The sequence below is a fragment of the Xenopus tropicalis genome, chromosome 7, assembly GCF_000004195.4.
Source record: "Xenopus tropicalis strain Nigerian chromosome 7, UCB_Xtro_10.0, whole genome shotgun sequence".
Lineage (NCBI taxonomy): Eukaryota > Metazoa > Chordata > Amphibia > Anura > Pipidae > Xenopus > Xenopus tropicalis.
In genome coordinates this window covers 43554830-43580646 of record NC_030683.2, presented here as the reverse complement: position 1 = coordinate 43580646, position 25817 = coordinate 43554830, and the positions used below count along the sequence as shown (strand labels likewise).

At 41.7% G+C, this 25817-nt stretch overlaps 2 protein-coding genes across 4 annotated transcripts in view; one reads left to right on the top strand and one right to left on the bottom strand.

Annotated features, from left to right (window-relative positions):
• The window catches only part of psd (pleckstrin and Sec7 domain containing), a 320624-nt gene that overhangs the window by 80278 nt on the left and 214529 nt on the right, over positions 1-25817 (bottom strand). The gene's annotated exons all lie outside the window — the stretch shown is intronic.
• On the top strand, positions 9447-16076 carry LOC108648088 (cilia- and flagella-associated protein 251-like). Its single transcript, XM_031906338.1, has 10 exons — positions 9447-9625; positions 10534-10565; positions 11211-11280; positions 11793-11832; positions 12395-12479; positions 12780-12839; positions 13410-13457; positions 14108-14181; positions 14441-15404; positions 15824-16076. The coding sequence occupies exons 2-10, from the start codon at positions 10551-10553 to the stop codon at positions 15872-15874; spliced, it is 1407 nt and encodes a 468-aa protein (XP_031762198.1). The 5' UTR covers positions 9447-9625; positions 10534-10550; the 3' UTR covers positions 15875-16076.

The window sequence follows — 25817 nt, the reverse complement described above, 5'->3', positions numbered from 1 at the left end:
AAACTCAGTAAGCTTTATCAGAAAGGTCTATGTAAATACAGCCATAAGCACTCACAGAAATGCTGTACTGACTTCTCTGTCAAAAGATTGCTTGTGTCTGTAATTCCTGTGCCACAGACTCTTCCCTCTCCTGTTCCCCCCTCACTCAAGAATGCTAAGAACTCACCTCCCCCCCCTTAGGAATGTGGATCTGAGTCAATCAGCAGGAAGCTGACTCATAGGGGCACATTTACTAATCCACGAACGTCCGAAAAGCGTCCGAATGCGTTTTTTTCGTAATGATCGGTACTTTGCGATTTTTTCGTAAATTGTCGCAACTTTTTCGTAGCCATTACGACTTTTTCGTAAATTGTCGCGACTTTTTCGTAGCCATTACGATTTGTGCGAATTGTCGCGACTTTTTTGTAGCCGTCGCGCAGAGTACGAAAGTTTCGGATTCATTCAAGCTTCAGTATCGTGACTTTCCTTGGGCCAGGTTAGAGCTGCAGAGTGCCATTGAGCCCTATGGGAGACTTTCCTTGGGCCGGGTTGGAGCTGCAGAGTGCCATTGAGCCCTATGGGAGACTTTCCTTGGGCCAGGTTGGAGCTGCAGAGTGCCATTGAGCCCTATGGGAGACTTTCCTTGGGCCGGGTTGGAGCTGCAGAGTGCCACTGAGCCCTATGGGAGACTTTCCTTGGGCCAGGTTGGAGCTGCAGAGTGCCATTGAGCCCTATGGGAGACTTTCCTTGGGCCAGGTTGGAGCTGCAGAGTGCCATTGAGCCCTATGGGAGATGTTCCTTGGACCAGGTTGGAGCTGCAGAGTGCCATTGAGCCCTATGGGAGATGTTCCTTGGACCAGGTTGGAGCTGCAGAGTGCCATTGAGCCCTATGGGAGACTTTCCTTGGGCCAGGTTGGAGCTGCAGAGTGCCATTGAGCCCTATGGGAGACTTTCCTTGGGCCAGGTTGGAGCTGCAGAGTGCCATTGAGCCCTATGGGAGACTTTCCTTGGGCCGGGTTGGAGCTGCAGAGTGCCATTGAGCCCTATGGGAGACTTTCCTTGGGCCAGGTTAGAGCTGCAGAGTGCCAAGGAGTCCTATGGGAGGCTTCCAAAATCATGCAAAGTCTGAAAGGTTTGCCCGCCGTTTACGCTCCATACGAAAAAGTTGCGACAATATACAAGCAAATCGTAACGGCTACGAAAAAGTCGCAACAATTCGCGCAATTCGTAACGGCTACGAAAAAGTTGTGACAATTTACGAAAAATTCGCAATGGCTACGAAAAAGTCGCAAAAAATACGAAAAAGTCGCAAAATGTTAATTTCCAATCCGAATTTTTCCCATTCGGATTCGTGGATTAGTAAATGCGCCCCATAGTCTTACAAACTGAGCATATACACTTGGTCTTGGTGCAGGAGTGAGGCATTATGGGAACTTTCTTTACAGCATTTTTTTTACTTTTTGGCTTCTGATCTTCTGAACAGGTGAAATATGGGGACACTTAAGGGCACTATTGAGGGAACTTAAGGTTGAGATCTGCAGCTTGAGATTAACTCTTTATTAGCCTTCCCTTCTCCTTTAAGGATTTAAAAGCCCCAAATTTGCACAAATTTAATATAACTTTTGCAAATGCAGAAACTGTTAAGTGACCACTTCCAACGGTAGTAGAAAGTTTACAAATGTTATAGTCTGCACCAGTACATCGACATAAACCAGATATGATATAAGTTGACTTTATGCTTATTTTTGACAGGATCACAGTGTTGGTGCTAAGTGCAGGTCACCTTCTTACTTTCCACAAACAGAATGTTCCGAAATGATCACAATTCTTCATTCAGTCTCTCTAGCTACTCTTACCCCTTGAATGTGGAGATTATCAAATGATTTGTTCCCATAAAGTCTTTTAACTTTTAGGGCTTGGAGGTAGTCCTAACACCTGTGGCTATTACACCTCCAAACATATTTCTGTAAAAAAAAAAAAAAATAGCCAAATATGAATTCTACTTAGAAAATAACCCCTCCTAATATGTTGAATGTAGCTGTAACTGTGTATTCAGATTGCTTGAATGAAACAGCTGACATGAAATTCAGAAAGTAATGTGCTGGAACCCAACCCGCTGCAAATCTCTGCCATCCAGCAAATTCTCTTTTATATTTGTATTGCAAACCCTGCTCCAGCTCTGAAAATGGCTCCCTATTGCCAGAATGTTCAAAGTCTCAGTTTAGTTTGGAAAAGAACCATCCAAAATGATTTGGAAGGAACAGAATGGCTGACAGTCACAGATTGTGTTGATAAAATGTTATCTGAATCATTTCTCCTGACCAGAAGCGTGTTTATACCCTTAAAATATATGGAACATGTTCTAAATGGATGAAGTGATATAAGATTTGAAGGAATGGCAGTACCATTTTTTACTGAATTAGTTTACTTTATATTATTTAGACTTGAGTTTTATCTCCCATAAAGTGGGTTAAATATTTCAATGTAAAATTAGATAAATAATTAATAAATATTAATACATCATCATAAATAAAGGAGAAGTAAAGCATATACCTGAGGAAAGTTGGCACTCCCCAGTCATTCAAATTGCTTGCTTTTTACTCTGCACTGACACATTATACTTTTCCCTCTGATCATCCTGCCACCAACTTTACAGATTTCCCACAGATCCCTTGCAACTGTGCAGCAGGGCCAAAACTAGGGTATACAGGGTAGGCAACTGCCCAGAGCGCCACACCCAGGGGGGGGGGGCTATTCTAAGGTGCAAAAAACTGGTTCCTGTTCCTGAAAGTGGCAGCAGCAATGGCAAAGGAACTGGGAAGGGGGGATGGGTCTATTTCTGGCACCCAGTGTAAGGGGCAGAAATTTGCTAAAGCTGGCCATACGCGCACCGATAATATCGTACAAAACCTCGTTTCGTACGATATTCGGTGCGTGTATGGCAAGTCGGCGAGTCGACCGGTATTGCAGGATGCTGCTGATATCGGTCGACTCGCCGATCGGCCAGGTCAAAAGATTTTGATCAGGCGCCATAGAAGGCGCCTGAGCAAAATCTGCCGTCAGGGCTGAATCGGCAGAAATCCTATTGTTTTTACCTCCTTATCTGCCGTTTTAGCCCTGAAGGTTAGTGGCGGGTCTGATGATCTTTCGTGCGACCGATGGTCGCACAAAAGATTGCAGAGCGCCACGTGTGTGGCCACCTTAAGGGTGGGCAAATTTCTCCGTATGGCTCTGCTGTGCACGACTTTTCACTTATAGTATAGGGACACTGAAATCCGTGCAAGAGCAGTACAATCAGAAATTTGACTATACAGTGCAAGTAAATGGATATGGACAGCCATAGGGAAATTTATGGGAAATCAGATACCAAAAACTTGGGGCCAGTGATTTTTTTTTTCTTTTTTATAGATGAGGAGTGTCAAACGACAGTAAAACGTAAGCAACTCAGGCACCCCTACCTGAATTATGCTTTCATTGTCCTTTAATAGTAACATAAAAGGCACTGAATGCTGTATAGCAGAATTACAAAATGAATTCTTTGCAAAACAAAATTTCTATTTACCAGCCTGATTATTTTTTCATTTATTTATTTGTTTATCAGTATTGGTTGATTATATTTATCAATTTTGATGTATATTGACGCACTGACTTTCTATGATGTATTTTATGACATTTATGTAACAACTTGTTTAGGTAATTTATATATATGTGGAAGAACAATTCAGATCATTATATACTTTTATAATGGGGTCTTTCTAGTATTGTTTGTTATGTCTTATGTTTCATTAAAGTTGTTTAGTATTCCTTCACTAGGGGGTGTGTGAGCGGAGTAGTATTCTCCGCCTTTTCGCCAGCTGAATCGACTTGTTGATCATGCTATTCATTTTGTATATGCTATTTAAACCCTCCTGATGTTGAATTGTTTTAAGCCTATGAGTAAGTGTGCATAGCATACAAAACACGTCAGGCTCAGCTACAGGTTCGGGGCCCCGAGCACCCGGACCAGCCAGGGATTCCGGTGAGCTATTCAGACTCGCGCTGACTATACTTGACTTTTGTGTTCCTTAATAGTACTTGCGACGGGTCCGGGGTTTTCACACCTGGACATAATTATTTGGATAGGTACGGACCGTATTTTATAAATTGGAGCATTTAATTATTATAAAACTCTTTCTTATTTATATTAATACCAGTATTATTTAGGTTATTGTATTTTCATTAGATTGGATTAGCAAAAGCTCCAGAGTACAATAAAAGCAGCATTCTCTCCACTTATTAGGGTGGCGACACAGAGCTGCTTTTATAAGAAGGCAGAAAATAGAGCAAGGTAGAAGGTAATACACATATAAAACAGTAGGGGTACTGCAGATAAAAGACAGAGAAAAAGCCGAAAAGGATGATCATGTACGGAGAGTGGAGAGATTTTTTTAAACCATGTATTGCAGCTTATGGGCGCACATCAGCGCCCCTGCCGAAATTTCCCCCCAATACCCAGGGGAAACCCAGTTCTAAAACTGATGGCACACACATGCACAAAATCACCGCTGAAGCTGAAAAATTCTAATGCAGAAGGTTGTTCACCTTCAATTTAACTTTTACTATATATGATTGAATGGGCATTTTTTTCAATTGGTCTTCATTATTTTTTTTTTTTTTATAGTTTTTCAATTATTTGCCTTCTTCATCTGACTCTTTCAAGCTTCCAAATGGGGGGCCTTTGAGGCTACAATATTATTGTTCTTGACATTTTTCATTACTTATTTTTCTATTCAGGCGCTTTCCTGTTCATATTGTAGTCTTTCATTTAAGCCACTGCCTGGTTGCTATGGTAATTCAGGCCCTAGCAACTAGCAACCAGATAGCTGCTGAAATTCCAAACTGGGTAGCTGTTGAACTGTAAATAATAAAAAATGAAGACCAACTGCAAATTGTCTCAGAATATCAACCTCTTTAAATGATATCACGAAACACTTACTGTGCATTCGCACCCGAAATTTAGCACATGATTTGTGAGACTTCAGAGAAATCTGGAGAATGCTGCTGGGAATGGAAGAACAGGGAAGAGCCTTCAAAAACGGGTAACTCCTAAAGAAATAAATGGTGTTGACACCCCTAAAAAGTAACTCTTTGCTTTCTGTTCTCCTCTAAGCTTTGATCTGGGCCAAGAATTCTATGGTCAACGTTGGATTTCTTTCACGGGCACCCAGAAGCCGCCCTCATCCTCAGCCCACATCAGGACCGTGTGCATGTGCATTCTTGCAGCTCGCATACAAAGCAATGGGGACACAATGTGCTGAATGCATGCTGCCCCAAAATTTATGCCGCCCTAGGCCTGGGCCTTTTTGGCCTTGCCACAAATCTGGGCCTGACTATGGTGCAGAGGCCACAGCAATTTCCACTGACTGCTCCATAAGCAGCACTGCAGAACTCTCCAAATAATGAACCTTGCAGCCTTTGCTCTGGAATTGCACTATTCTGTACAAATAGAGCACAATTATGGGCTGTTTGGGAATAATTCAGCCAAAAATCAAATGTAACAAAGGGCCGCAGTGTTTTAAACATGTTGTGTTCAATAAAACACACATTTGGCATAAATTATTGCTAAACAGCCCATCATTGGGCCCTGCTTGTACAGTCAGTGGAAATTGCTGTGGCCCCTGCACCATAGTCCTCTTGGCCCAAATCAAAGGTTAAAGGAGAATCTGAAGATAGGGGCAGCCCAGAAGGGACATTGGTCTGGTTAAAACTGCAGCAGGGAAACCCTTTGGTTTGGTTTGGTCAGCCTAAACAATTGTTGCATACATTCACCAAGGCTAGGGAAATTTGATGACATTACTGCCAACTGGATAATTATGAAATGTTTCCAGTGTGAACAGACATTACCATAAGGGCACATTATCCATCATTTTGAGCATATTACCATGGATACTCCTACTCTGGGCAGTCATTACATAGGGCTATATAGAAAGAGCAGAACAGAAATAAAGCTGCACAAATGTAGCAACACAGACTGTCACAGCAAAGTGCTATGCAAAAGAGGTACATGCCTAGCGCCCTCCACCAAAGGTATGTGCCTCTCCTGCCAACCACTAGGCAGGCCTTGTCTTCTTTTGTAGAATTCTAAAAGAATCCCTACACCTACTGGGTTGACTTTTCATCTTCTAACCATGTTGGGACCCCTTTAACAGGCCTATCCCATGAAAAATGGGTGCCATTAAAGTTTTGTCCCCAAAAAAGAAAAAAAGGGAAAGGGAAAAAAAAACTTTAATTAATATACTGGTGGTGGCACATTTACTGGGCATGGGGTTCCTCTTCTGCTAATTTACAAGCAACCAGGCACTAATCAATTAAAATATAAAAACAGCTTTTGCTGAAAATACTGCCCAGTTTGTAATTGTCAAAACACTGGCACACTAACAGCAATAGATTAAAGAGATGCAACTTGCTATCTGCACCCCTTTATCTTTGCTGATAAACCAGGTACCAGGGCTTTCAGCACAGTCACTGCACAAATCTGTGCCCTAATCCTCTGTGTTATGGTTTTTTTTACCTAACATGTATGGTATATTTTGTTACTGACATCCGTCTGCATGCAGGATCACTTCCTGGCCCCGCAGCCAAGCAGCCTGGTCCCTGCCAGAGAAATGAATGATTTTTGCTGCCCCACCCATCTGCCCCCCACCCTACATACCTTGTTTCTATCATATAAACCTTACTCATAAACAGGGTACACTTCCCCTTTTAGGAGCAGCAGCTGTGATGTGATGAGAGATGACTTCACAATCTGGAAAGTGGCAGTTGGTTTAGTCCGTTGGTTTGCACTGTGGTGAGAGGTAGGTGTACAGTCCTTCTGATACAATTTTTGCCAAATAATCCTTATTTCGGTTAAAAAGAAAATAAATTGCTTGGTGACACCCCCCCCAGAGTAGTGGATGTTACTAATCTCACAGGTTTTAGTTAATTTGGAGAAAAGTATATGGGCTTTTGAGACCTTTAATCTCAGTGCTGGTTGGGAGACACAGACCCAGCATTTAGCAGCTATACCTGTAAATATCATGGCTGGGGGGGAGGGGGGGGCGGTTAGGCAATAGGGTACATGGTAGGGGCTGTATTTAATTTGGAGAATTTTAAAATGGAATTTGAGACTTCACACCTCAGATTGTGGCAGTTGGTTCAGTCTGTTGGTTGCTATTGTGGGGAGAGGTTGGTGTACAGTCCTTCTGATACAGTTTTTGCCAAATAATCCTTATTTTGGTTAAAAAAGAAAAGAAATCGTTGGGTGACACCCCCCCAAACTAGTGGATGTTACTAATCTCACAGGTTTTAGTTAATTTGCAGAAAAGTAAATGGGTTTTTGAGACCTTTAATCTCAGTGCTGGTTGGGTGACACAGACCCAGCATTTAGCAGGGTATGCCATTCTGTCATCCAAAATATGTTTTTTTTACTGGGGCCCCCCATAAAAAGTACCATTTAGGGACCCCTGAACCAGTAGGTTTTCAGCATTAATAGGCACCTTGGAGTTTTGCCCCTCTTCCCCCGGGTATCTGCCCTTCTCTTATGCACTAACCCTAACATGTATCTGAATTTAACTGAATAAATTTTAATACTTTTTACTTTAACAGAATAACATGTATTAGTAAATTTCATGCACTTTAGCTTTAAATATCATGGCTGGGGGGGGGGGTTAGGCAATAGGGTACATGGTAGGGCTGTATTTAATTTGGAGAATTTTAATACGGGATTTGAGACCTTTAATTTCAGCGCCGGTTGGGAGACACAGACCCAGCATTTAACAGTTATGCCTGAAGGTTATGCAGGATTGCCATCAAAAATATGTTTTGTTTTTTTCACTGGGACCCCCCCATAAAAAGTTAATGGTTTTTGTGTGTCAAACCATTAAAAAAATAATTTTTGTTTCCAATATTGATAGGCTCCTTGGATTTTTCCCCCTCTACCCCCTGGTACCTGCCCTGCTCTTATGTACCAATCCTAACATTTAACTGAATTTAACAGAATACATTTATTAGGAATACATCTCTATACTTTTACTTTTACAGAAAAACATTTATTAGTAAATTTAATGCACTTTACCTACAAATAACACAGTTATAAGTAAAAAAAAAAGTGACATTACCCATAGCAACCAAACAAAAATGTACTATAATTACAGTAACTTGATCTAGATCAAAACTATTTGTTATGAAGTTTCTATGAGTCCTGCTCTTCTTCACCCAAGTGGGACCCCTGAACCATACCATATAACACTTAATTTCTGTTTCTAAAATAGGCCCCTTGGAGTTTTGCCCCTTTACTCCCGAGTATCTGCCCTGCTCCTATGTACCAACCCTAACGTGTAACTGAATTTAATGGACTAAGTTCAAATCCTTGCTGTGAGGGATCAATAGGGTACATTGGTAGGGGCTGTATTTAATTTGGGGAATTTTAAAATGGGTTTTGAGACCTTTCTGAGCACTGGATGGGAGACACATACCCAGTATTTGACAGTTATGTACACAGGGCTGCCATCAAATATTTTTTTTTTACAATGGGCCCCCTATAAACAGGTAACATTTAGGGACACCTGTACCATACCATTACAAATATATTTTTTGTTTCTAGTATTGAAAGGCTTCTTTGCAGTTTTGCTCCTCTGCTCCCTGGTATCTGCCCTGCTCTCATGTACCAACCCTAACATGTAGCTCATTTATAACTGAATTAATTTCTTTAATTTTTACAAAATAACATTTATTCGTAAATTTAATGCACATTACCTTCAAATACCCCCTATGGGAGGCAACTGGGTACATGGTAGGGGCTGAATTAAACAATAGTTAAGTGTTACAGTGGCCAGGGATAAAAAGCTCTATGGGAAAGTTGCCCCTTGAGCACTTAATGCCCGCATGTAATATTCCGTCTGCTATCAGCCCACTAACTGATTCAATTTTGGGTTTGGGCTGTTTAATTTACTCCTCAAACTGCATTATTGTTGGTATTGTGGAAGGCTTATCTTTCTAGTCAAGCCATATCACATTTACGCATTCAAACTTTTACACAAATGCCTGGTTGCTAAGGTCAGGGAGCCTAGCAACCATATATTAAATAGTATTATTAGATGCAGAAATGATTTTGGTGCATTCCTGCCATAATCATTATTATGTATAACTGCCTACTAAACAAAAGATAGGAATCTTAACAAATTGACAAGTCTTTCCTTCAATTGGGTCAAGACTCATTTATTGCCATAAGTAAAAAAGTGTCATTACCCATAGCAATCAAACAAAAATGTACTATAATTACTGTAAGATGATCTAGACCAATCAAAACTATTCACTATGAGTCCTCCTCTGCCTTCCTCTGTATATTATAAGAAATATTGAGTGCTAAATCCATTATCCCTGAAGCTGACTTGTTCTTTTTATTCTCCTCTCTATACAGATTGCTGTAGCGTCTGACCTGCTTCGCGGTTTCTGAATCGGTGCTTTACCTGCTTTTGGATTTGATTTTTTGGATTTTTCCCTAGTTTAGTTTATAACATTCTTAACTAAACTAGAGTCAGAGAGAACAACAACCAACTGAGGGAGACCCTTTAGGGTTCCCGGCCTTGTGCCGGCCCTTCTTCTCTACACAGCCTGCTTCTTTTAAGAGGTAACCTTGAAAAACCAATTGACAGAATTCATGGCTGGCTCCTTCCTACCCCAGCTTCCCAGCATCCCGTCTCTTAGTCAGACTTAGGGGCACATTTACTAATCCACAAATCCGAATCCCGAATGGGAAAAAATTGGATTGGAAACGAAAAAGCCTCGTGTTTTTTTCGTATTTTGCGAAATGTTTTCGTCACGGTCACGACTTTATCGTATTTTGCGCGATTTTTTCGTCGTCGCGATTTTTTCGTATTGAGCAATTGTAAACGGCGGAAAAACCAATCCGATTTTTCGCGACAGTGACGAAAAAGTCGCGACAATTCGCGAAAAAGCCGCAACGCCGACGAAAAAAACCGCAAAAAATACTGATCATTACGGAAAAAACGCTTTTCGGACATTCGTGGATTAGTAAATGTGCCCCTTAGTGTTGGTGCAGCACAAAATTTTCCCAAAGAGATCCTTATTGTATCTGTGCCCAGTCTGAAGAGGTGAAGGATGCTGGGAAACTGGTGCAAGATGGCCTACAATGCAGAAAACTACCACGTTAGGCAAAATATTGACAGAGCATCAGAAGAACGACAGCCTTGTGTAATATTGCAGAATAATGGAACCTAAAAAAAAGTTTTAGGAGTCCCACTTTAATGACATACGGGTATGGGATCCATTATTTTGAAACCTGTTACCTAGAAAATTCCGAAGTATGGAAAGGCCATCCCCATAGACTCCATTTTAATAAAATTTTTTAAAAATGATTTCCTTTTTCTCTGTAATAATAAAACAGTGCCTTGTACTGGATTCTAAGATATAATAAATCCTTGCCTGGGAAAGACCACAAGTCCCATATAACAGGTATAATTGATATTCCTTCTACTGCTGTTGCTAATATCATAACATTTGTATTTGTGCCTTTAGGCTGCTGAGAAGAGAAGATGCCCCCGCTTAAGGTAATGCCTCTATTTCTTTTGTACAAAATACTCTCTCATCTGAAATGACGATACCCTTTCACTTTTCTATTTAACCTCTGCTTAAGAACCTTTCTGTCTGTCTGCACAGCATCCTACTTCTGTCACTGTTTCCTTTCGCACATATACAGTAGGAGAAAGCTGCCATACCATTTACCAAGGCCTGGATTTGTGGGGGGCCACAAAAGCCCAGGCCTAAGGGGGCACAAACTTAGAGGTGGCATGCAGCTCAGCTGCACCTACACTTTGCTCAAATACGGAGGAATGGGGACAGGATAGGTAGAAAAGTTTAGCACTTCCTGTCCCAAGTGCTATGTATGTGCGCTAAATAGATACATGTGCACGATCGTGGGGGCTAATTATGGTGGCCTCTGTGCACCATAATCAGAAATCTAGCGTTGTATTTACCTCTGTGCAGATAGAAAATTGCATCAGAGGGTAAGAAAACACTAATTCACTAAGAGGGAGTCAATATGTTAGGCACCCCCCAGTGATTTTTTTCCATGGGCCGGTCCTTCATAATAAAATGCACCATCCTGGGGAAAAAAAAACATTCTCCTCAAAGTCAGACTGACTGTGATCAGCATTTAGAACTGTGTCCCTAATACTCTTTCCTTTCACTTACAGATTCTCTTTGATGCCCTGAAGGACTTCAGGATGAAGAACACCAACATCGACGCCCTCATTTCATATTATGGTAAAATTCTATATTATTCATCAATTCCTTAAGTCACTGTGCTTGTCAAACCACTAAGTCTTTCCCCCAACATAGCGAAAATAACTCCCAGTATTCGCAGTTACATTCAGCAGCTTTATTTGGTGAACTTTAATTCACCCAAATCACTTTCTTGGTACCTGATTGCCCACATACCCAGCTTTAACCAATGGAAGGGATACCTGGGAGGGAAATGGTGCTGTGGCACTCTGTAGGGAAGAACCCTGGGCTGCTGGGGTGAAGTGTGACACGGGCTGGGGGAAAAATAAATTATTTTCGTCTCGCAGTAATGTCTTAGTTTACAACCACATTATAGGACACGGAAATTTACAATCACTGAGGTGATTTTTCCTTTAAATGGAAAAAGTCAACACAACGAGAAACTTTAGCTTAAAATTTAAGAGATGAGAAATGTTAGTGTTATTTGTTAATTATATGTGAATTCATTTCCCTTCTTCAGCTCAGTTTTAATGAAAATGTATTTTTCCCTGCAGAACATCACTACAGAGGGCATTTTGGAAGAATGGTCCACCTGTAAGTAAAATAAAAACGGTCTTTTCACATGTTAATAAATCATTAACTATTGCACCAGGGGTAAGTGTAAGAGTAATGAGGGTTGAGAATTGCAGTACTTTGTGTGAGATTCAAAATCTGCTGCAAGATGCAGAACGCAGCACTGACAAGCAAGGGGTATTTAATGCCTGGCACAGGCTTATAGTAAGTAAAGCCCCTCCTCTCTCTACCTGGTGTATCAATGTATCCTGTACTTAAAAGCAGCTACGCCAGCATCACATTTAGAGACAGGTGCAGTCCTTGCACAAACTGGTGCCTTGTGCACAGTGCCAAACACAAAGGCAAATCCCCTTGCCCCATACATAGTAAATAAGCCCTCCTATGTTTCTACCAAAAATGGTTTTAGTGGCTTTTTATTGTCAATGTTTTGGATTAAAACCTTATAGAATAAGCAGCGCCCAAACATCTGTTCTCTGCAATACATTATGGAGCCACTGTTTCAGCTTAATGAATACATTTATTTATAGTAGAAATACAATGGAATAGTAGAATGTTTTATTAAATAGATGGGTTTTTTTTTCAGAGAACACTTTCTTCAGTGCTATGGTGTCGACCGTGGTTATGACGAAGGGAACATCAGAAACTATCTGGTGATGATCAGTTTCCTGGTAAGCAATCAAAAAAGTACATTTGGATTAATGAAATGCCCTATAGTCAAACTGCAGCTGAACGGTAATTGCACAGTGGCGCCGCCTCATATTTCTGCTTCACAGCTGCCACTGAGATAATGTTGCTGTTGTGCTTTTATTGTAAATGAGCCCCTAGGAATCAGGGAGTAACAAAACCTACTTGGGGCTTGGAGAACTTAGTCTGGGATCCAGCCTTTTATCTTATAAATCAGATTATAGGAGAAATTCCACTGATTAACAGATTCCTTTCTCACACTGCTACTTTCTTTTATGTTACAGGAACATCTGGATCGTCTGGAGAACACTCATGTTCTCTACATTGATGTGTCTTTCATTTCTGTAAGTGTTATTTTTATTATTATAATTACACACTGTGTGTTTCCATAATAATTGGGAACATTATTATTCACTGCATCACTTGCTGGGGGGTTTCACTCACATTTTCAACAGTAAAAAAATTATAGAAAATGTTGCAATGGGGTTATGCACAGACACTGCTAAGATTTTTGTTACAAGGGGCCACATGGCCATAATAATGACATTGTTAGAGGTATAGGACCCATTATCCAGAATGCTCGGGACCAACAGTATTCCGGATAAGGGGTCTTTCTGTAATTTGGATCTCTATACTAAGTCTACTATCAATAAACCATTATATAAACCCAATTGGATTGTTTTGCATCCAATAAGGATTATTTATATCTTAGTTGGGATCAAGTGCATGGTACGGTTTTATTATTATTAAAGAGAAAAAGGAAATCAGTTTTAAAATTCTGAATTTTTGATTAAAATGAAGTCTATGGGAGACAGGCTTTCTGTAATTTGGCGCTTTCTGGATAATGGGTTTCCGGATAAGGCATCCCATACCTGTACAAAGCAGTATTTAACATTGAGTCTTTTCTCCCACAGATGACACGTAAAGGTTGGCAGTACATGGAGTGTCTGGTGCTTCAGATTGTAAGTTCTCTGATTACTGTCCCTAATGATGCTTTTTGGGGTATTTGGTAAATACTGCAAAATTATGAGCGATACACTCAATGTTTTTAGACTATTTTCATGAAAAAGAAATATACTGTTCATCAGTTTAGGTACAAATATTTAAGGAAATATATAATATATAGTGCTATGCAGTAACCAATAGTATGTATGTATTTATGTATATCTTTAGTTATAAAGCGCTACTTATGTACGCAGCGCTGTAATAACTTATTAGCTTTGGTCAGTCTATTGCAAACAGAGTAATTACATATAAGGCACGTTTGGTCATTGTGCCCTCTGGTTTTCTCTCTATTATAACCAAAGAAATATGGATGCTCAGGGACTTTAGAATATGCTGATCATAAGGTGTGTCAGATTTGCTATTAAGGTATTTGGTTTACTGACAATTTTGGGTGCAGAGGTCATGCAGATATTCTGTGCAAGTACCACTTTCTCAAGTACAGTTAGTTGAACTCTTCCATATGGGGTCAACCAATAAAACCCCCAAAAAAGCCTATATATGTGTGTGTGTATATATATATATATACAGTATATATATATATATATATATATACAGTATATATACATACATACCTATACTACTAAACTACCTTCCCCTGTGCTTGCAGGAAGTAAGATTAAACCTTCTCAACATTGTACTGAAGATCTGGGAGAAGGAACAGGAGTTGCTGGAGCTTGCTAGGTTTGTATATTGCAAATTATACTTTTAATTCCAGTTACTGACACATGTGATCAATATGTTTAAAAAGTGGGTGTCTGTTTTTAACCTTAACCTATGGTGTGTTTCAGCCATCTTAATAATAACCACCATATACTCTTCGTGAATCAGCATTTTTTAGGCACCCACAACCACATGTATGGCTATCTCTACCAACACATTCAAGCTCCCCCCTCGTTAAATTAATGACAACACAGATTAATTTAAACGGTTTTCCTTTTAGAACCATTGAAGAACAAGGCGCAGCTCCTGCTTTAATGAAAGAAAATGAGGAGGCTCCTGCCATGGAGCAAGAAGAGGAGGCTCCTGCCATGGAGCAAGAAGAGGAGGTTCCTGGAGACAAGGAAGAAGAGGAATATCCTGGCGAGTGGGAAGAAGAGCAGGCTCCTGGCAAGGAGCAAGGAGAGTGGGCTCCTGGGGAGGAGCAAGAAGATCGGGCTCTTGGCAAAGAGCATGAAGAGCAGGCTCCTGGCGAGGAGCATGAAGAGCTGGCTTCTGGTGAGGAGCGAAAAGATGAAGATGCTCCTGGTAAGGAGCAAGAAGAGTGGGCTCCTGGCGAGGAGCAAGAAGATCTGGCTCCTGGCGAGGAGCAAGAAGATCTGGCTCCTGGCGAGGAGAAAGAAGATCTGGCTCCTGGCGAGGAGCAAGAAGATTGTGCTCCTGGCAAGGAGCAAAAAGAGCGGGCTCCTGGCGAGGAGCAAGAAGAGGAGGCTCCTGGGGAGGAGAAAGAAGATTGCGCTCCTGGCGAGGAGCAAGAAGAGGAGGCTCCTGGCGAGGAGCAAGAAGAGGAGGCTCCTGCCAAGGAGCAAGAAGATCCCGCTCCTGGCGAGGAGCAAGAAGATCCCGCTCCTGGCGAGGAGCAGGAAGAGCGGGCTCCTGGTGAGGAGCAGGAAGAGCAGGCTCCTGGCGAGGAGCGAGAAGAGGAGCGGGCTCCTGGCGAGGAGCAGGAAGAGCGGGCTCCTGGCGAGGAGCGAGAAGAGGAGCGGGCTCCTGGTGAGGAGCGAGAAGAGGAGCGGGCTCCTGGCGAGGAGCAAGAAGAGGAGGAGCCCCCTGGCGAGGAGCAACAACATGAAGCTTGTGGAAAAGAACATCAAGAACAGGAAGAAACAGCTCCTCCTGCAGCGTTGCAGCCAACCCTAAGGAAGAGGGTGAAAAAAGCCATTGTGAGCAGGCTCCGCAGGATTTGGGTAATATATTTATTTATTAGCATTTATTTCATCTGCCAATACCACATGTCAGTGAGTGCAGCTCCACTTCCCTTCCTGCTGTTTCAAGTGTATGGGATGTCCTCCTTAATGATCAATAGAAAGCTTTCTATTCATTCAGCTCATGGGAAGATTCATCAAAGTGCTTAACTGACAGGCCAGTGTATGGCTGCTTTTAGGTTGTACAAAGTTGTTGAGTATCGGTAGATCTCTGGCCAAGTCTAAAGATATCACTGCAAATTCTCTAGTAGGGCAATAAAGGGGGTATAGTAGCTGTAGCTCTGGCTTAGATATTAACTTTTGCAAATAGGTAAATCACTGGGCCTTTTAAATTATATAAAACAAGTATTTGTCTGTAATTCATTTTTATTTCAATAACTTCTAAAACTTTTTCTTTTCAGGGTTCCACCAGAAGAATCCTTTGTTGCCACAAGCCCTCTCCTGCTCCCTGAATCCCTTCCCTGTAATTCCACCTATGTTCTGTGTGCATGTGTGTGTATGGGTGTGTGTAAGGGTGTGTGTGTGTCTAACCTGGGCCACGTTATGATGATCCAGGGTTAAAAGCCGACTGCCATTTGGAGTCAGGAAGGAATTTTTTCCCTTTAGTGCAGATTGGCCTGAGCACTGGGGTTTTTGCCTTCCTCTGGATCATCAGCGTGTAGAGGGAGGGTGGGTGCGTGTATGGGGTGTGGGGAAGGGTGCCTAAATGTGTAGGAGGAAAGCATGTGAATTTGTAGTGGGTAAGTTAGTGTATAAAAGGTGGGTGCATGCATGTGTAGGGTGTGTGTTTGTGTTGGATGGGCGCAAGCTAGAGTTGTGGGTATTGTGGGGCATGCATGAATGTGTATGTAGGATTTTGGTGGGTGAGTGTGTAGGGGGTGGGTCAATGTGTGCATGGGGCGTGGGTGGATGCATGTATAAGGCGTAGGTGAATGCGTAGGAGTGCATATGTAGTTGGATGGGGGGTGGGAGTAGAGGGGGTAAATGTAAATATAGTGGGAGGGCTGGTGCATGTATGGGAGAGGGTAGCTTGGTGTGTGTATAGGTGGGTGGGTGGTTATGTGTTGGGGAAGGGTATTTGTGCAGTTGTCACTTGTAGAAAATAGAAAGAAAGCCATGATCCAGGGAGTAAAACCGACTGCCATTTGGAGTCAGGAAGGAATTTTTTCCCTTTAGTGCAGATTGGCCCGAGCACTGGGGTTTTTGCCTTCCTCTGGATCATTTGCTGTTAGGGATGCCCACACCATAATTGACTGTTAAATTAATAAATCCTGTTACCACCCACAGGTTTTCCCATAAACATGTCTCTGTGTTTTTCTTAAATACCTATGGTGAATATTGAGGGGAGGGAACAGGCTCCTGTGCCTTAAAGGTGACTGACCAATTGTGTGATGGGGTAATTTATATTGCTGGGATTTGCCAAGTGACAAGCAGGGTGGGTACAACCCATGTGATGCCCAACCTGTAGGCCTTCATTTGTAGTCTGTGGGTTACAGTGCCCCTCCTGGTGTTTTGTTTCACAGGTGTGCTGCTTCTATCACATGCTATTGGTATCCTGCAAACATCATGTGGCTTTGTGCAGTCTCTCAATAGAGCAAATTTTTTGCAGTCTGGATTTGAATGGACTGGAGCGCTCCAAATTAGACTCAAGGAATAAAGGGGCTGGGAAGGGTGGGGGATTGTTGGCAGGTATCGCAGATTTCAGGCTGGTCCAATGATCAGTCAATAATAATTGGCACTTAATGAAAGTTCACACACATATAATATATGTATATATTATTTATACAGTAAAATGTTATTTTTCATTTTTCAAGAAAACCCCTCAGGGCACTAATTTTGTTTACAGGTTGGTGTAATCAATGCCTCTAGTGTGAAAAAAGCAACCAATGGGGTGGACCAAGCTATGCCCATGGGAAAGAGAGCAGCCCTGGACCAGGATGTACAAAGAATCAGGGATTTTTACCTATATAAGCACTATGGGGCATAACATGTATGTATGCAGGCCCAAAATTCTGGCTGCCTTCTAGTTCAGCTTTCTGTAACTCCGGCTGTCGGCTGAAGGAGCAGCAGGATTTTCATTTGATGTTAATGAACCTGGGAGTATTGATTAAGCCCTGCTTGACGCTCCTCACTTGACAGTGACAAGTGAAGAGCATTGAGCGGGGGGTGGGGGTGGGGGGGTTGGGGCAAACAAGGGCTGGGGGTTGCCTTGGGTGCCTTTGCCATTTGTCCTGGCACCAAAAGTGACATCACACAGTCCAGTGATCCACTGATCTGACACCCTGCCCCCAAAATATATCCCAACACCAGCAGAGTCCCTTTTCAATGCATTACAGAACACGCATTACAGAATATGCAGAGTAGGGGTCATTTATGACCACTGCCGCAATCATGGGCTTGCTGATTTCCCCACAGTCAATTGCACAAAAGGATAAGGAAATGAACTTACATCTACATTTGCACCTGCACTTGGCACCTCTCAGTCACTCCTGCCTCCTGTTCCAAATTCTTGCTGTTGCACCTACTGACACAGGAACCCTGGAGATGCCGATACCTCAGAACATGGCAGTAGTTCTAGGCTTCCCTCACCAGCATCAGAAGCATAAGACCTTTCCCATCTGTTTCTTCTGACACATTTGCCTACATCTCTGTTCTTCAGTTTTTCAGGGAGCTGTAGTGCTCTTTTTTTAGAGCTAAGTATTGCCCACTGGTAGTATTAAACATAATTAGGGGGTCGCTTATTACATGGCAGGGTTGAACTTGATGGACTTTTGTATTTTTTCAGCCCAACTTAACTATGTAAAAAGGACTGGATAGGTTAACTAGGTGGGGGTGATAGGAGTTGTAGTTTGTAAGGAACAGAAAGCAGGGGATATAGGCAGGAAACAGGAAGATTTTGGTCATTACCTTGTGGACCAAAGGAGTGAAGACAGTGGAGAGCTCTTCAGGATGGCAAACCAGACACTGCATGGGATTAGACAGGTGCTTAAAAGACAGGACAGGATAAGAAAGGACCTTTTGACAATCAGATACAGAGGGTCTGGCTGGGGGAGACATGGCAGGATGAGCCCTTGGAGCAGATCAGCCCCAATGAGGTGGTAGGAGGTGATCCCCTAGTGGACAGTGCATGCAGTGGTGAAATCTTCCTCTGTAAGGGTCCCAACCATTTATGTAAAAACTCCCTAGATCTCCCTGATATCTCCCAGCTAGAGCAAGGGGAAATTCCTGTCACAGCACAGCAGGGGGCACAGGGCCCTTAGGGTCCCACTCACATCTTATATCTGCTTGCTGGGATCCAGCACGGGCTGGGCATCAAGAGGGAATGGAGAGTCACCGGTCATCAGCCCGCCAGGCAGGAGGTCAGCTGTGGACAGAGGCTGGCAGGAGCAGGCACCAGGACAGCTGAAGGAAGATGCACATTACTCACTGGAGCAGCAGCCCAGGTTTGAGGAGTGGTGGGACGCCCCGGTGCTGAGTCTGCAGCAGTATCAAGGAGCCATGGTTTGCTGGACTGGTTGCAGGAGCTCAACCCTATTGTGGGAGCTGTGGGGACAGGGTTTGCCAGACATGAGATAGACAACATCCGGGGCAGTGGACAGGGAGCAGAATGTGAATTGCAACCAAGACATGAGTTAGGGTAGATGGCATCAGGGATGCCTTTTGGATGCACAGGGTTTGGCTTGTTGGTGGTATGATAAGCAGCTAAGCCAGACAAGACTCCTTAGGGAGAGGACACCAGTGAAGCTCAGTGCAATGCAGCCATAGTTAGCGCATTACAGTAGAAGGAAGGATGCAAAGTTGTTGGTAGAGAGGTTTGGGTCAGGGTTTTGGTTTTATGCCCAGGGAATGGGGGGGGGGGGGGTTTGGTACTTGAAGGCAGAGCTGAAGAATCCAGACACAGCATACCAGAAGCTACAAAAGGAGGTGCAACTGGGCCACATGGCACATGGAATCTATAGGAGCCTGGGATGTTCAGACTGACTCACTAGTTATACTGTCATGGTGGGTCAGTGAATGAAGATATACACCCAGAGTTCAGTTTCATATACATCTTTTGATCACACTGTGCCAGTGGTCAGGAAGGCGGGGACAGAAGCATTGATGGCAAAGGCAGAACTGAATCAGCATTTTGCCTGTTACTCAACTACCCCGACTGTTATCATCTGTTGGGGTGCGGACTGGATTGAAACCTTCATTCTATATGAGTTAATATATGCGTTAAATCTAATAATCCTGGTGCTGGCTGATTGAATTCAGATCCAAAGATGTGTAATCTAAATCTAAACCCACTGGGTTTGAAGCTGAAGCCAGGACAATAGCTGATCAGATTCCCAACTACAGAGGCAGTCTCCTCAACCCTATTTATTTGTTTGTAGAACCACATGGTGACTCTATCTAAGCTGATCAGAAAACCCTGCACTACACTGATGAGCCCCAAGAAGGGCGAAACTGGTCTGTAGTTGGGAATCTGATCAGCTATTGTCCTGGCTTCAGCTTCAAACCCAGTGGGTGAGCTGTAGCCTATAGGATAAACCCATGTAAATGGGATTTTTTTTAAGAGTCTGGAATTCATTCCCAGAATTCCTTTTGTCTTGTTGGCAAACTAAGGTAACTCTCCATCTTCCCAGGTCTTGCTCTCACTCTGTTCTAGGTTTGGCTCCTTCCCTCAATTCTCCCCCGCCTCAACTCTCTTTTATCTGCTGCAGAGTTTTATAAAGTGACAAACCTCACACAGAATTTGAACTGAAGAAGCCACTCAGATAAGTGGTGAAAAGAAAAAACTCAGAAAAGTCCAGTTGTTTTAGACTTAATTCTACTAGATACTGTATATCATGACCTGGATGAATGAGAATCTTCATAGACACTTGCCACTAACTTCTCTCTCCCTGCAGCTCTTCCTCCACTCTTGCTCCCTCCCATCTAATTTCCCAGCTCAGCTCTCCGGCACAGCATGCTCCTCCTTTCTCACTCCCTCTCAGTTACGGTCCCTCATACCATCTCAGGTTTCACTCTCCCTGTCTATACATGTCAACTCCATCTGGCTCCCCCCTCGCATGATGCCTCTCTGCCTCGCTCCCTCTTTAGCTCTCAACGTTTCGAGTTTCTCTCAACTTCCCACTGAAGTCTCACTCCCCCTCCCACACTCTTCTCTTCTCAGTCTCTCTTCTTCCCTTTCCTTTCCCCCTCCCATGCTCTTCCTAACCTGCAGAAAACATGGAAGGTGCCAGCAAACAAAAAAGTCATCAGCTATATACTGGAAATAGGAAGTTGAAATAGGAATTAAATGCCCGAAGCTCCCAATCGGCAGAAACTGCAAAAGTGCAGCACTACTGGCGAGCAAGTGCATTTGCACTGATGAATTATGGGAAATTTCGAAATGTCGGTTCTAGGAACAAAAGCGGGAAAATTAAAATCAGCTCCCTCATCATCATCATACCAGAACCACAACAAAACCATTCGCTGACAGCTGCTATGTTCAGAAACAAACCTCCAAATAGAACACTGTTTCTACGGTAATCTTCCAGCGCTGAAATGAGCACCACAAGAAGCAGTTTATGGCATAATCCTAATGTAAGTAAAGCCCCTCCCAAAATTACATTATATATAGGTATGGGATCCCTTATCCGGAAACCCGTTATCCAAAAGTCCCGAATTATGGAGAGGCCATCTCCCATAGACTCCATTATAAGCAAATAATTCTAATTTATATACGTGATTTCCTTTTTCTCTGTAATAATAAAACAGTATCTTGTATTTGATCCCAACTAAGATATAATTACCCCTTATTGGGGGCAGAACAAGGCTATTGGGTTTATTCAATATTTAAATGATGTTTAGCAGATTTAAGTTATGGAGATCCAAATTACGGAAAGATCCCTTATCCAGAAAACGCCAGGTCCCAACAGATCCAATACCTGTGTATGTATATATATATATATATACAAATACGTCAAATGAATTAATGGAACTACAACACACCCATATAATATAACATTATTTATTAAAAAAAATGTAAATGGAAATTAAGCTTTAAAAAACCCTCACTTTTATACACATTTTATGCAAGATATGCTTGACAATTAATTGTCTCTCTTTGCACTTTCAAAATGGAGATATGTATTGTGGTCCCCGAGCTTTTCATGACACGTTATAATGACCAATTATTTTGTAACACACTGTGCACCCCAAGCATTTCATGGACATTCTGGCCCCCAAATATTATATGACAAAACACAGTGGTAACCCAAAATAAAATAAAATACACTATAGCCCCCAAAGCATAAACATCATTCACCTGCACATCCTAAAACCCCCCTTATTATACAAAATAAAATATTTCTTAGGTTAAATCACCTTTAAAGGGGAAGGAAAGGCTAATAAAGAGTTAATCTCAAGCTGCAGGCATACCTTCAGTTGTCTCAATGGTGCCTTTAAGACTCCCCATATTTCGATCATTCAGATGGGTAAAGAGGTTTCCCATAATGCATCTCTCCTGCACAGACACTGAGACCAGCATTGTAGGCGGCGCATGCGCATGTTCCTCTTCTGGGAGCGAGCACAAACTGGAGCGCTGCCTTCCAACAGACCGTCTATGAGCGCGCACCAATAGCAAGCGTCCGGTTGCTATGGTGACGCGCTATACATGGAATCGATCCGGCCATCGCTCGGGGGAGTGAATATTGCGCATGCGCAGTGTAGTGTGCTGAAGAAAAGGAAGTGGGCATACCACTTCCAAGATGGCGGCACCATTCACTTCAGCAAGGTTAAACTTTGAAGTAAGTTTAACTAAGCTATTCTTGCAATAAGAGAGCCAAAACTATGGCGTTTTTCATTAACAGTAGTAGCACTATTGAATGGTATCATTTATAGATTTTGCCTTTCCTTCTCCTTTAAGTAAACTTTTAATAAGTAATACAATGCATTTCAATTCTTCATTTAACTTCATTTTTTAAAATTTTACAAATTATTTGCAGCCAAAAAAACTAATACTCTATGAGACTACAAATGTATTGTTATTGTTACCACTGCCTGGTATAATCCCAAACTGAAGAGCTGATGTACAAAAAGTTAAAACAACTAAAAACTAAAATGAAAAAATAGCAGAGAGAAACGCCAACTGCAGAAAACCACTGTCTACATCATACAAAAAGTTTATTTAAAGGCAAACTAACCCTGTGAGTCACACTAATTTATTTACCTCTTCAAATAGGTTTCAGTGTATACAGAGATGGCAACGAGATTTTAAAGAAGAATTGAAGAGATTCCACACTATGAACTAGATAAAATTCTAGCAAGTCATAATATCTGTTCACAGAAAGGATTCAAATGAATATGAGCCACATACACTGCACTGTATGTTAAGCAGTGTTGACAGATATTAAAAAACAAAAAATATCCACATGCCATTATGTTTGGGCCAGCAAACCAAATAATCTTTATCTGCAAAAATGAAAATTCTTAAAGAAAGAAGGAAAAGGAAATCAGCCGGACAAGGCAAAGGGATTAACAGTTGAAGAAATAAATTCATTTTATGACTCAATTATTTAGGCACAATGTCCCTAGATAATCCAACAAGCCTATTCAACTTAGTATTCTACAACAAAGGAATATATTTTCCACTTTGAACAGAGGACCAATATGACCTACAATGGGGTGACACCAAAAAAGACTCCACTGCCAAAGAATTCCTTGAGTACGATGAGCGCAAACAAAAACGGAGAGATTCCATCTGATAAAACTGTGATTGTACAGCACACCAGAAACCCCCCAAATAGCTGCATATAAAAGATACAGAGATAACCGCCCAGAGAGCATGAATAAGCCTAGCATCCCTTTCTATTTAGCACCAACTGTAGCTGGTTTAGAACAATGAAGATAGGGATACACAAATTTATAATGATGATGACCTTAATGAAACTAAAGGCATCTTTAATAGACTCCAAAAAAATACAACTCCACTAGAAAATCCACTATCCAGAAGCTAGTAGACAACAATATAGCCCCAACAGAAATTGGTCAGATATCTAGACATAAAAGTCTAAGCAGCATAATTAACTATGCATCACTAAATGAAAAATAAACATCTGGCAATGGCAAAAATCTTACAAAAAACTGATGAAGGAACCGCAAACATAAATATTCCATAAGAAACACAAAATGAATGACAATCCACATCATCGGCAACAAGCGAACAACCAATACTGGCTACGAACATTTCCTTCCAACAGTAAGAGGCAGGAACTACCAAAAATACACTGGAATCTCTTTGTGGGCAAAAATTATTAAGTAAAATTATTATACAGCTTAGAATCTGATTAAACATTAGATTTGAAAGCCTACTGGATTTCAAAGTTCCTTCAAATTGATACTGTTACAAAATATTACAAATGTATGAATAAAAACTTAAACCCAAATTTAAAAAACTAACAAAAAAAAATACAAATGATGTCTCATTCACAGACCTCACCAATAACTTGAAGAAGGAAAGGTACTGCCAAGAGATTCGCCACATTAGTGCCGCCTAGAACACTATATTTATTCTGCAGACAGAAAAGTCTTAGAAGAATAGTCCTAGAAGATCCCTCCATTTGTTTATGGCTGCATTTACATAGACCTTTCTGATAAAGCTTACTTAGTTTTTACCTTTAGTTTCCCTTTAATAAAATATTAAGAACAAAATATAATATCTTCTCTTCATTAATTTAAATAAATTTGTCATATACACATACTTGTAGATTCTATAGATAATGTACCCCTACTAAAATTTCTATTAAAAGTCACCTCGGAGTGATTACAATGTGTAAGGGATACATTATCCACTTTGTCACTATCACTATATGTTATTATATATCTATTGTTATCCTTCTTGCTGAACTCCCTATTCAGCCTTCTTGTGCCCACTGAGGTATAAAGAAGAGATCCTCTAGATTGAGATAATGGCCGCTGATTGGTTTTATGTAGGGTTCCACTTCTATAACCCATGCTCTAAACCGACATATGGGTCATAGGCTTGTTTTTTAAATTCCTTATCGAACGAACAAATCCATCTCAACCTCAAATACCGCCCTTTGGGAACATCCTCAATGCAGCTCTATGGGTGCATAGAACACGCATGCGGTAAACTATTACTAGCGGTCCTTTTCCAAAACAGATGGAATTAAACCAGAATTAAACCATGTTCATCAACCTCTAGACAAAGGTCCACAAACTCTAAACATTTGGTATCAAAATGCAAATTAACTAATATTATTCATTTTCTTGGCAATAAATTCCTTAAGTAAATCCTCAGACCCCTGTCTTATTATCATATTGCCTATATACCTGTGCCACCTTAAAATATGGCTAAGGTATAAATTAAATTCTTTAGCAGAAAAGACATACCTTTCCCATTCGCCTAAAAACAAATTTGCTTAACTGGGGGAAATTTGCCCCCCCCCCCCATGGCAATGCCTTGGATTTGTAGATAATGTACCCCATCAAACAAAAAAATATTATGGTGGAGCAAAAAATCCACAGCATCTAAAATGAAACACATGACCCCTCATATTGGGCTACATATAACTCTAGGCAACCTTGGTGGCCACCTTGATGGCTTGAGCCAGAGTTCACTTGTTCTTTCATGGGGTATTACAATGAGATGGTTAAAGAAGTGACATCATGTAGGCTTCATGGGCTTGTGTAAAAACCCAGAAGAAGCCCACATTTTTTACCTGCAGAATTGCAAATGCCTAAGGTGACGAAATTAAGTGCAGGACTTTGGGAGATTTCATAAAAATTGGGAGAATGCTGTTGGGGGACAGGAAACTGGGGGAGAAAAAAAAGAGGGGGTGTGACAGCTCTACATGGGGCTTCTCTTCTCCTGCTAATTTACAAGCAGCCAGGCACAAGTAATTCAGACATATAAACGGCCTTTGCTGAAAATACTTCCCAGTATGTACATGTCAAAACACTGGCACACTAACAGCAATAGATTAAAGAGATGCAACTTGCTATCTTTGCTGATAAACCAGGTACCAGGGCTTTCAGCACAGTCACTGCACAAATCTGTGCCCTAATCCTCTGTGTTATGGTTTTTTTTACCTAACATGTATGGTATATTTTGTTACTGACATCCGTCTGCATGCAGGATCACTTCCTGGCCCCGCAGCCAAGCAGCCTGGTCCCTGCCAGAGAAATGAATGATTTTTGCTGCCCCACCCATCTGCCCCCCACCCTACATACCTTGTTTCTATCATATAAATCTTACTCATAAACAGGGTACACTTCCCCTTTTAGGAGCAGCAGCTGTGATGTGATGAGAGATTTTAGTTAATTTGGAGAAAAGTAAATGGGCTTTTGAGACCTTTAATCTCAGTGCTGGTTGGGAGACACAGACCCAGCATTTAGCAGCTATAC

What these genes read in the sequence shown, in the direction of transcription:
- LOC108648088 (XM_031906338.1), top strand. An exon ending in TGGTGATGATCAGTTTCCTG is followed by an intron (nt 12,480 to 12,779) that starts GTAAGCAATCAA and finishes TTTATGTTACAG; the next exon opens with GAACATCTGGATCGTCTGGA. An exon ending in TTGATGTGTCTTTCATTTCT is followed by an intron (nt 12,840 to 13,409) that starts GTAAGTGTTATT and finishes TTTCTCCCACAG; the next exon opens with ATGACACGTAAAGGTTGGCA.